Consider the following 12,766-nt stretch of genomic DNA (forward strand, 5'->3'; position numbering starts at 1 on the left):
CAGGGCGCCGCGTCTGTGCTCTGTTGTAGAAGAAAGCTGCGCGCGCGCCGAGTTTAAACCAGTTGCGACCCAGTGGTGTGGATGTGACTTTGGTACTTTTATATCGAACAACCAAATAAAGGTATAAATATTCATTTTTTGTTTTGTTAAACGCCACGTTGGTGTTATAAAGCGAATTATGAAATAAGCTCTAGAACGAAATCAAAGTGGCATGATACCGGTATTTCGATTAGTATGTAATTTTAGGATTTTTAATTTGAGGTCTTATTTTGGTAAATTATCTTGAATAGGCCCCTGTCTCACTTAACAGACGAGATTTTTTTCTTTATTCAGTTGTCACTATTGAAAATGCATCAGTGGCGAATAAAGTGGCTAGTGATATTAGCTTCAGGTTTTTTTTTTTGCAACAGTACAACGGGAATTTTGAAGCCGGTGGTGCCTATTTGTCAATGTACGTGTCACATGGAAGAATTCAAAATATTTCATTTCGCGTGTTGTAAATGGTGTCAGAATCTGAGCTAAGCAGCAGAGTAGTGCTGGGGCTCATTGGGCCAGACGCCACTGGATTCCCACCACAGGGGTGAGTGGGTGCCAACAGGGATTCCAGGATGGCGTGAAACAAGACGCAGCTGGTGCCAGGGTTGTGTGAGATGAGCTCCACACTGCCTGGGCATGATGTCGAGGCTGAGGCAGGCGCTGAGTGAGCATTACAGGTGGAGCTCATGTGTCCGGTGCTTTTAAACCGGACAAACAGCAGTTTACACATAGGGTTGTGGGAGTATGGAGCAATGTACCCACCCTGCTGTTGGGGTTGAAACACTGGCTTCTTCAAAGAAACAGCTGGATGGGATCCTCTAATCCTTTTGCAATTACCTACAAAACGGCTGGATTGAGCTCCTCTCGATGGTATCCTTTCTTATGATCTCGCAAATTGGGTGACTGCAGAATGCTCTTGACTGGGAGGTGATACAGAGGCAGTAGCTGGTATGGATCTTGGAGCAATAGGCCCACAGTGCAGTGAGCAGCTGCTCTCTTTCTTTTCATTTGAATTTGTCAAAGAAAGTAGTGGAATATGTTCTTTTTGTGCACTTTTGGCTGTTTTTATCGTAGAATGTAGTGTGTCACTTTATATTTTATAGGTGGGAAGATGGATTCAGCTGGAGATCTTCATCAGGGTGTATCCAATGGCACTAACACATTAAACATACATGTTGAGGTTCATATGAAATCTTCCAGGTAAGAAAGTAGGAAGGCATCTTCCATGTAACAACCACAGAGAACATTAGGAGAGATACTGAGGCTACTGATTCTTTTGTATCCATTTAATTGTACATATAAAAAACATTTCAAAGTATAGTGCTTCTGAAAATGTAGGTCATTTTGGTATGTACATTTTATATTGATTTCCCTTTCTTTCTTTCTCTTGGTGAGTGATATGTCATTGAATGCTCTGAGTTTGGCACAAAATGAATTTGAGTTTTTATTTAAAAAATGTTATCCGATTCCCTTTCAATGAAGTATCAGGACAGCTTTTTTTTTTAATTCCTACAAAATAAAGGTGAAAAAGACCCTTTAACAGTAAATTATACATAGTAAGGGGAAGAGCTGGCCAATTTCAATTGAGTCGAATTAAATCTCTTGATGTTTTTTTTCTTTTACTGTAAATACAGTACAGTATTAACACAAAAGCTTTTTCCTTGGTGAGGAAATCGAACTTTCCTTTTTACAATCATTATGGCTTCATGGGGGCAACACACTTGTAGGAGAAAGGCATTTAAATTAATCTTAGCAGTATGGCTTGTGATTTATAAAAAGTTGTTCTTTTAGATATCTGGATTGATTTTTAAAAGCGTATCCCTCCATCTCACCTGAGCTTTTCCTCTTTTATCTTGCATTTGTTTTTGCATTCTCTACTGGTCCACTTAAAACTGGTCCACCTGTCTTCCAGGTCTTGATTTTTTTTCCCAGTCTTGAATTTTGGCTTAATCTTTTGACATGTCCTTTGTCACTTTTATTTGATTACTACTGTTCCATAAAAAATGCTAAAATGTTTACCAACATACCAATATGTCACACATGTACAATATCTCTAATTTAATATTTCAGAAGACTTAAAAAAAAACCTTCATTATGAAAGTTTAGGAGTACCAAACAATTTTATATCCTATTCTAGCAATAATAGTGGTATGGAGGTATGTAATTTCTGGTATGTAGATACAAATTTATTAAGTAAAAACAAACACTGTGAACAGAGTACTTAACCTACACACTAATTATATGAAGGTGTTGTGGAAAGATTTTTCCAGAAATTATATGATGTAAGAGTATCATGGCCTTAAAGGTCATTTGAAAAAATTACTAAACCTGGTAATGAAAAGTAATTTGTATTACTGTAAAAAGTCTGTAGCTGAGAGAAGTACAATGTTATTATATATAGCACAACTATATTTGTATAGATATACCGTAGATATTCTAATAGTTTATGTCAAGTACAATTATTTTGAAAGTTTGAATATATTGAATGGTGCTAACAGAAATGAAATGAATGTTGTTTGTCTTGTGTTTCTTCAGTACAGCAAAGAAGGAGACAGTGAAGCTTCACGTCTTAGACTTGCTGAAGAGACACCGGATGGTGTTTGGAGATTTTAAATGGACCGAATTTGATGACGAGTTTCTGGTCAACAATGTTGAATCAGTCGCCATTGTTGATGCTGACTTTATGCAAGTAAATAAGCTCATTTTCTTATCAAATGTGTTTCAGGTATTTCTTCAATGTGTTGCATTTAAGTTAAATCCGCCCTAATGTACATGGTTGCTTTAATGATGCTTTCACACCAGTGTTGCAAACAGTGAGTGTTCAAAGAGGATTAATGAGTGTCTTCTCCTATGTTTGGGAGGAGATTCTTTCTTAGACGTGTTCAGTCACAATCCCACAGATTGTAGCTTCGCACCTTTGACTCACCCAAGTGTCTGTACCTGTGGTTCTTCTCACACTGAGCATGATTACTGTACGCATCATCAGTGGGGTAAAACTAACCACACCCACTAACCCAGCTTACATTCCTATTAGTGGGTAAACAGTCTTGATGAATCCTGCTTCACAATGAAAAGGAAGAGTCATCTGGGCTGAAGGATCAAAACACAAGAAAACACGAAAAGCAGGGGAAAAAAAAAAACACAAACTTCAAAATTTCAACACGTAAACTGGGCCTCTCTAAAACTTCACACAATGTACTTTAAGGAAAACGCATATAATCAGTACCTATTAATAATAAGGATAGATTATTAAACACAAGATAACTGAATTAATATATGCATTTCCCTTTGTGAGTGTTTTAGTCTCAGACACCACAGTTATAATAACAATGTTAAAATAACGTCTTTATACGGAAATGTTATATGATGTAGTTTTCTAGGTGTACTGTGTGACTTTAAAAATGCAGCAAATGCAATAATTCGTTTCAAATACTGCATGGTCACAAGGTGGCAGTATAGAGCTAATCTAATGTCCTGGTTCAGCAAGCGTTTTTACAGTGAGGATCCTGCATGTTTTTTTTATATTTTCTGTAATTTCTTCAAGAATGTAGAAGTATAAAGCACTTATTTATATGCAGGCATTTGTTTACTTTGTCTTATAAGGGAACTGATATACGAACCCTAGAGACCTCATGCCTTTTTTTAAAGTGAAAACGTGCTCTTTCCAAAAATGTGAAAATGTTTTCTTTCCAATTCCCTTCCAGCCCGTTGACCTCAGCAACAGCTGTCTTTCCATCCATGTTTTCACGCTGAATTATGAGGGACCCATGACGGAGAACCTTGACGAAGATGACAACCTCGTCGCAGCAAATCAGTGGCTTTTGCCTGCTGGTAGATTGAATTCGTCTTAAACGTGTTTGAGAAGTACTTTTAATGCCACATGGTATAGGAGTAATGTTTTTAAATCTGCAGAGGTTTAGAATGTACTTTTCAAAGGGAGGGAAGGTACAGCAGCTTATGCGTTAATATATTCCTATAGCCGTTTGTTGTACGTTTGTATCTTTCCACTAACTGTTCTATTGAGTCCATCCCTGAAGACCTAAGTGGGTGTGAGATCTGTGACCTGGTGCTGCTAGATATTTTGCAGAGCTGCTTCTTTCTACTTTTTCTCCGTGTAGGTCTTGTGTGCGAGTTTGAAGTAGCTTTGGGGCATAGTGTTTTTGTATTTTTTTTTTTGTCTTACTCGCAACTTTGTTTTCAGTGTTTATTTCAGTGTAAATATATTGAATCAAACTAATTTGTAAAGGTAAAGGCCATGATAATACAAATACCATGTGATAAGATCAACAAATTTACTTTGGGTGTAGTACTTGAGCACAGCTTAAAATCAACAATTGTTCGCTAGCCCGTTGTGTGCGATTTCGGTTGCATTGCTTTCTCTGAAAAGCACTGGGCTGCCCTTACAATGTGTGGCAGGATTGCGCACGCAAAAGGGTACAATTATAACAGGCCTTCCTGAGAAGTGGTAGCAAAGGCCTCTTTGGACTCTATATAGCACATATATAAAATGTTTACCAATGTGTAAGGGTCTGAATAGTAAATTGTATAGCAATGTGTGATGTCCATGTGAAATATTATATAATATGGGTGTTTCACAGAAATAACGGGAAAGAGTTCAGGGGAAAAGGGTACAGAGAAGGACCTGTATTTTGTAAATGAAATTATGGAAATGAGATTGAAGAAGAGACACCCCGGACTCCGACCCTTTCATCTGTCATAGTACCAGTAGCCCACTGTGAGGTGCGCCTCAGCTAGACTATGTGCTGAAGCAGAGGTGCAGGGGGGCGAGTCCCATAAGTGTGTGCAACAGTTCACTTCCGAACACCACTTTCCACTGACCCCAGTGTCCCAGCACTGAGCCGAGCCGCAGCTGCTCTATCTTTTGGATTGCATCTGTAGCAATGGCAGTGTAGGTGAAGGGAGAAGAGAAGGATATTCCTTGACATAGTAAGGAAGTGTACTGGCTGATGTCTGGGAAGAAAGTGTCGTACAGGGATTGGATGCATAAAACAGCTTTTCCAGTCATACAGATTCAGCTGATCCATCTTAAGTTGAGCTGAGAACAATATTAAGGGTGAGTCAAGTATAATTTGGGGGATGTTTGAAATGTGAGAAGAGGCAATACCTTCTAAAAGTAACCTAGCATTACATTTTTTACAAACATAAATTAGTAATGGCATATAAGCATTTTAATAGCTAACGCATGGAAAAATAAATCCTGAAGTCACTTGATTATAGTTGTGATACATAATGTTTTAGTGGGGAAGACACAGTCAGTAATGCAGTATTTGGAGTTCCTTAATGGATGGGTCATCCCAAGAACATAAGGGCGTGCCTGCCAGAAGCCTAGTCTAATTCTGAGTCAGTCTTGGGTTTGAGTTTGCGAGTTGTATCTTTAATTTTCACTTATATATAGACGCAGTTTCCATTTTTGTTTTGCACCACCAGTACATATTTTAAGGTAATATACAATTTACATTTTTATTTATAAATTAAAACATAAATACATGTGTGTAAAGAAAAATACCCTAAAGTCTGTAATACTTTTTTAATGCCTACGTCATAGAGGTCTGAAACAATTTAGAGCATGGAGTTCTAAATGGTAAGAAAACATAAATAAGTTTCTGTGTTTTCTGTGTTTTCAGAGGAATTTCATGGAATCTGGGAAAGTCTGATCTATGAGAATGGAATTAAATCACAAGTAAGGAAATCCATTGGCTTCTCATGACTTTTAAATATTAATACAGCTTTGAAGTGCAAAATAAAGAGGCTACTAAAAACTGCAATAGTTATTACTGTGGTATATGAGTGCAACCTATAATGAATTGCTTCTACATAGAGAAATTTGGCCTTAAGGCCTGATTTCCATAACAGTGGAAAACAAAGCACAAAGATTGAAGTCATTGCGCCCATTACTGCTCAAGGCCAAGCACAGATGCTGTGTGCAATGTGGGTGGTACTTGGCTTGACTTGTAAAATATTAATAATGTAAGGTTTAGGACATCAAAACTGGTGTCAGAGATTTTGGTGAACACTTTAAGCGTTTGTAGAAAGTGTTGGTCTGGACTTGCTGGAAACATGTAAACTATTTGAAAAATAAAGATAAGCAGAATGAAGCTTTGGGGGTGAAACAGCCCACATACTTACTGCTTATGCCACATTGTTTTTTAGCTCCTTGACTATGTTTCGACCACCATCTTTTTCTCGGACAAAAATGTGGACAGCAACCTGATAGCCTGGAACAGGGTTGTGTTGCTTCATGGTGAGGCCTGTGGCATTTCTTTCCTAATAATCGGCAGGGTTTGTGATCTAAAAAACTATCAATTTTACCATGCAAATTATTGAACTGGATTGAGTTGGAAAAGAATTTAATTTTAAAAATCACCTCTTCTTTTTATTTCCCTTAGGTCCCCCAGGAACTGGGAAGACCTCTTTGTGTAAGGCTTTGGCTCAGAAGCTTTCAATCAGACTCTCAAACAGGTGAGTCAACTGTGAGTATGAGGAGAAACATGAATCATGAGATAGGGAACTGCAAAGAAATCTGGTAAATCTGTAAAAGGAAGCATTGCCAGAAACAGAATGGATTTTGCTACATAATTATTTGATTGTTGGAAGAGCCACAAACAGATTTTATTTCTAACACTTAACATTTTACAGTCATCATAGTTGTTAGTTTTTGAGTTTATGTTTTTAGTATACAGTCTTATCTATATACAGTACAATGAGGTTGCTGACCCTGTTAAAGTGTGGTACGTGCTTCTGTGCACACAACACTGAGTAGAATTTATTAGAACACCCCATTGCTTCTGTGTTGTTTCTTTATTGTACATATGAAATCAAATTAGAGTAACCCCAGAATATTGAAACATTAATTTGACATGCAGGCAGTTCATGCAGTTATCTTAAAGTAACAACCCAAATGCACATCATTGAAACACCAATCTGTTTTTAGTGTTGGATTGATCTCATTTCAGGACAGTGTTCAATGTTATGGTTATTTAGTTTTTACAAGTACATTTAATTAAATTCTGGTCATTTTGGAGGCAAAACACCTCCTGAAGAGGACCAAATGTATCGTAGGACATGATATTACGACCTTTAACTCAGATAAATACAGTATACAGTGTACACATCTTGAGTAAAGGAAATTAGTGACAAGAAAATTAATAAGGGATAACTTAACTGTGTACTGTACATAAGTAGAAGGACTGGAATAAGAGTTTTGTTTCCTCAGATGTTTACCTGACCACCGGTCATGTTGAATGATGCATTTGGTCCTTTCAGAAGAAGCAAGTGTGTGTCCTCTCTGCAAAGAGAGGCACATGTTTGCACTGTTTGAAACATTTCAAAATGCCCACCAGAATGCAGTAAAATGACACATTGAATCATTTAGCAATTGTGTTTAGAACCAAAGTAAGGTACTGTTGCGAAGTGCGTGTGAGAGTGGAAAATTGCATTAGCTTGCAAACTGCAAAGGAGCAAGAAGGAAGAGGAAAATAATTGGCTGTGGGGCCATCGTACATTGTGTGGAGGAAGGCAAACGAGCAGGAATGTGAGGATAGTAAGAGAAAAAAGAAAGGCTTCAAAGCAATGCTACACTTTCTGTCTCAAAGGTTCAGAAACCTAAGATTTCTGAAGCCCTAATTATCCTTAAACTAGTTTCACGTCCTCTCCCATAACAGATGATCTCTCAGTGATCAGCTAATTTCTTTCTAAATCCCTCCATTTACAGATTGTTGCTCTCCACCATTACCATAGAATTATCATAGAATTAGTCTCCAAGATTTCCATCTCTTTTGGATCCCCATTCTCACCTCCCCTACCTCTTTCCTTTGTTCTCCTTACTCACCCGTTTACCTCCCATTCCTGCACTCCCCTCTGTTCGCACACACACTGGTAGGAGGCTCTACAGCTAGAGCAGTTCATTTTCTCTTTAAGTTTTAGGTGTAGAATTTTTAGGTGTCCCATTGTGCTGCTGTGTTTTGGTTAAATTTTCACTCTTTAATATTATTTCAGGTACAAATATGGACAGTTTGTTGAGATAAACAGCCATAGTTTATTCTCCAAATGGTTTTCTGAGGTAAGGTGGACACATTTTTATTTACCCAATGCAATTTAAAATAAAGTAAAATAGTCCCTGAAAAATGTACAAATTTCTTATTTCTTATTGTTCAGTCTTCTTGGTAATGAATGAAGATATTATTTCTTGAAAGTATTGTGCAGTTATGTAAAATAACTACTGTATGTACAGTATTCTGTTAAGCCATAATGGGAAAAATAGTGTGCCTTAGATATATTCATTATGGAGAAATAACATCTTAAGTTTAAGAAATCCAAGTTAATTTTTAAAATGTTTTTATAACTGTCTTAATGTACTCTGCATAAAATCCTGTTTCTTTCTCTGATTCTGTTTGGCTTTAGAGCGGAAAGCTTGTTGCCAAGATGTTCCAAGCGATTCAGCAGCTGATAAATGACCCTGATGCTCTTGTCTTTGTTCTCATTGATGAGGTAAGAAGAGTCATTCTAAATTACTGAAGCCTGTATTTTTCACTTTACCTTCTGGGGAAAAAATCAACACAGCTGGATAATGCCAGTAAATGCAGAACAGCCGAAGAGCCCACACACCACTTTGTTTTACGTTCTGCCGATGTTGAACCATGACCAGCTGTTTGTGCATCTGGCAGGTTGAAAGCCTCACCGCGGCTCGCAGTGCCTCGCAGGCCGGCACCGAACCATCGGACGCCATTCGTGTGGTGAACTCTGTTCTGACCCAGCTCGACCAGATTAAACGGCAAGAGCTCTTCTTCCCTTTTCTCTCTCCCATTCCCTTTACGCTGCCTGAAATTTAATTTCCGATAATCCAGGAGTTTTCAGAAGTGTATTCCAGATTGAGAGATGGCTCGAAAGAGCTTGTACAAGTTGTATACATGTAAAATGCAACAATCAATTCAGGAGAACTGAAGTGCTATCCTAAAAACCCTAGACACCCCATTTATTAAGAAAAATAAATGACAAAACAGACAATTGAGACCTCCCACCTTCTACATTTTTATAGCTCTTTAAAGAAAGGGAGGACAAACACTTCACCTATAAATGATATAGGATTAACTTTGATATAATGTTTTTGGCAATGGAGTTATCCTGTGATTTTGTCTTTTTTTAGGTATCCAAATGTTGTAATACTGGCAACATCCAATGTAACTGAGAAAATAGACCTGGCTTTTGTGGACAGAGCAGATATAAAGCAATATATTGGTCCACCTTCTCCAGAAGCCATTTTCAACATCTACCTCTCCTGTCTAGATGAACTGATGAGGGTGAGTTCTTTATCCCTGTATCTTCACAAATCTGTCAAAGATTGGCCAAAAGGTTAGAATGCTGCTTCTTTCCCCACAAGAAGAAGAAAAATCCTCTATTAAAAAGATTTTGGCTTCCTCATCTTGCATCTATAAATGTAGATAGTTTTACAGTACAGATAACACCAGTCTCACAAGGAAGCCAACATACTTCTTTCACTCAAAAAAGTTTGAGCATTCAAGTGTTTAAATAAAAATATCAGTTTAAAAAAATGTCTGCATCATTTGTAGTTCAACAAAATAGGACATCCTTAGAAGGGGTGAATACTTTTATAAGACATTATACATATTAAAATTAAAAGTTTTGCCTCTTGAAAGTGTTGCAATTGTTGCATTTGAAGAAACACAGGTCCTCATGAGTATTAGAAATATAATCATTATCTTGTTCACACCCCAGGCTTACCAACCAGAACAACATCAGCAGCCCAAATCTAATTCAGGATATCTCTTTTCTCACACATGGTGTATTAATATTCTTCCATGTGTTTCAGTGCCAAATAATTTGCCCCAAGGAACAGCTTCTTACCTATCGAGAACTTAAAATGCTTGGCTTCTTGGAGAACAGTGTGTCACAACTCAGTATGTTCCTCAGACGAATTGCATTGTAAGTATGTTCTCATGATTACTGTAGTATAACACTGAAGACTTCATTTAGGATTTCAGAATTCTTGAACTGACTTTCAAGAATTCTAGAATAAACATGTCTTAGCTATATAATATGGATGTGTTTTTTGGTTTGACAAAAATGATGTATTGATCATTTATTGATGATAAATTATTGACTATAAGCATGAGGTTTTCTGTGCATGGCAGAGTTACCTAGACTCCAAGCAGAGAAGCATTTCACAAGATATAATAAAAGCAAAAATGAGGAAATGAAACATCGAAATCAACGCCTGGGGGTTAATGTCTCTTGACTGATATAGAAGGAGAAAGAATATCTGGGAAGGAGCCCAGCACTTTGACAACACCTGTTCATCTTGCCTGTATGCAGATCCCATACGGGTGACCTTGGACTTCACCAATACCATCATCCTTGACAACAGGAGATAGCCATGAATGAATGAGTGCTGATAAGACAATTTCCCATTCCTCTTTGTGTGATAGTTAACAGGACTTATTTGATTGTTTCAGAAAGAGTAAAGGCCTGAGTGGGAGAGTGCTGCGAAAATTACCATTTTTGGCTCATGCACTGTATGTCAAGGTAATGTACTTTTCATTTTAAAAATGCTATTTAAGGTCATTTTAGATTAGAAAAATATTTGCATGGAAAATGTAGTGAAAGCAATGTACATTTTGGTCTTCATTATTAATTTAATACATCTTTCTTTTTCACTTATTTTCCTGTGCTGATTCAAATTAAAGTAATGAATTAATCATCTAGCCAGTTAGTGAGTAAAGCATGATCTTAGAAGGTAAGCATGACAGTGTTCTGAAAAGTCTGAGTGAAAGAATCTACAGTTATTGGTGCGAGAGTTGTTCATTTCTATAGAACAAGGAATGCAGATTACAGTTTACAGCATAAAATCTCCCAGTGGGCACTGTTCCCAGACTTCAATAGTACTGAGTGTACTGGCACACCTGGATGGCCCTTGCATCAAGCAGTTGGGTGCTACACATTGGTAGTGGTGGAGGGAAGTCCTCATAACCTGTAAAGTGCTTTCAGTGTCCATAAAAGCGCTATATAAGTGTACATGTTGCAAAAACCTTTTCTCTGTAACATAACACTTTTGATCAACTTATTCATCTTTCCTGCATTTCTCTTTTCTGAAAACAAATGTACAGTTTTCAGTACTGTAAGGTTGTAGAGCCAGTAAAGTAGAGAAAGGAATGTAGAAGACTTGCAAAATCTTATTCTTTTCCCTTTAAATTATTTTTTCCAACATGTAATCAGAAGCTGCTGTTGAGCTCTGTTGTGCTGTTCATCTTGTCTTTTCAAAAAGGATTGGTACACAAGGCAGCGCTGCAGGTGGTTCAGTGATTGTGCTGTTTTACATTTACAGACACCAACCGTCACATTGGAGCGGTTTCTCGAAGCTCTGGCTCTGGCAGTAGACAAACAGTTTGAGGAGAGAACCAAACTGACAAACAGTGTATGAGAAACACCATCCGCCTTCATGTCCAGTTTTGTGCAATTCAATTAAGGGAAAAAGATTTATATGTTCTTTCATTTGATGATGTTTTTGTTTTGTACTGTACATAACCTTTTTAACATTTTTCTGGAATGTACAAATCCTATAGCACCAGCTGTCTCTTTCCTTTGTCTCTGTATTCTGTAGTTTATTCTGTAATTTGAATCTACAAAGTAGGTCTCTATGCATTTTTATGTTTTTCATCAGTTATTGCTTAAGGATGTTTGAAACCATGCTTTGTTTTCATCATCAGATAATACTGAAACTCACTTCACGTTATTCAGCATACTTTTCAGTTTTTGGTAAACCTGCAGTGTATGATCTTTTAATACATGTGAAAAACCTTTTGTATGGAGATTGGTGTGCAAAGGCCTATTTATTATTGACCAGGACTTTGGTGCATTTGCATTAATTATCTTTGGCTATTATAGTTTTTAATCTGCATTCAAGGAAATGTATATGGCCTACATGGCTGTCTTTTAAAGAACAGATTAGCTCTGCAGCTCTGATGACAAGCTCTTGTCTTTGAGGGAAGTTCATTGCTCTGGTTTTCATTTCGCTTGAGCTACCAGCTGATTCATTTATCCGAAATTAAATTAAGCACTATTTCCATGTTTTAACCAGAAAAGGGATGACAGAGACCTGTGAAAAGTATAGAAATCCACCCCCTCTGAAATTAGTTATTAGGACATTAAAAAAAGCCTTAACCAATTTAAAGAATTACTATTCAAGGCTGCTATGAAGCTTTTCTTCAGTTTCTGGAATGAAACATACAGGAATCCCCTCATCAGGTATAATTCTTCAATAGTCCTGAAAACACTTCTAAACTGCTAAACACCAGTATAGTGTCATCTCCTCTGGTTCAGGACTGCTCCTTTCTTTTGTGGCAGCCAAGAGCTTTTTCGCTCTGGGGAAGTTTCTTCAGCTGTTGACGTAAGAAATGTCTTAAGTTATTGAGCTACTGTGGAGTAATGAGGGATCTGGACTCACAATTGGAAGGTTGTGGGTTTGAATCTTGTGTGTGAAACTGCTGTTGTACCCTTGACCAAGGTACTTCACTCACAAGCCACTGCAACGGTATTTAAAAGATAAATAACCACAGACTTTGGGAATGCACCGTAAGTGGCATCATTCACATTTTCACTGTGCAAATACACCACAGAACAATAAGCAATAGAAACGTCAGTGTTAAGAGAGCTGGATTGTTCTGTAATGTGCTAGCTCTGACAATAAAAGTAATGT

At 37.4% G+C, this 12,766-nt stretch overlaps 1 protein-coding gene across 1 annotated transcript; it reads left to right on the forward strand.

Moving 5' to 3' along the window:
• The first annotated feature begins 49 nt into the window (after window positions 1-49).
• On the forward strand, window positions 50-12,766 carry trip13 (thyroid hormone receptor interactor 13). The gene is made up of 14 exons (XM_088929286.1): window positions 50-121; window positions 1,140-1,236; window positions 2,572-2,725; window positions 3,741-3,867; window positions 5,682-5,737; window positions 6,208-6,298; window positions 6,444-6,516; window positions 8,053-8,116; window positions 8,458-8,544; window positions 8,721-8,827; window positions 9,200-9,353; window positions 9,884-9,996; window positions 10,527-10,596; window positions 11,396-12,766. Exons 2-14 carry the CDS (start codon window positions 1,148-1,150, stop codon window positions 11,489-11,491), a joined length of 1,281 nt encoding a protein of 426 aa, XP_088785412.1. The 5' UTR covers window positions 50-121; window positions 1,140-1,147; the 3' UTR covers window positions 11,492-12,766.

The sequence above is a fragment of the Atractosteus spatula genome, chromosome 12, assembly GCF_055471065.1.
Source record: "Atractosteus spatula isolate fAtrSpa1 chromosome 12, fAtrSpa1.hap1, whole genome shotgun sequence".
Classification (NCBI taxonomy): Eukaryota; Metazoa; Chordata; class Actinopteri; order Semionotiformes; family Lepisosteidae; genus Atractosteus; species Atractosteus spatula.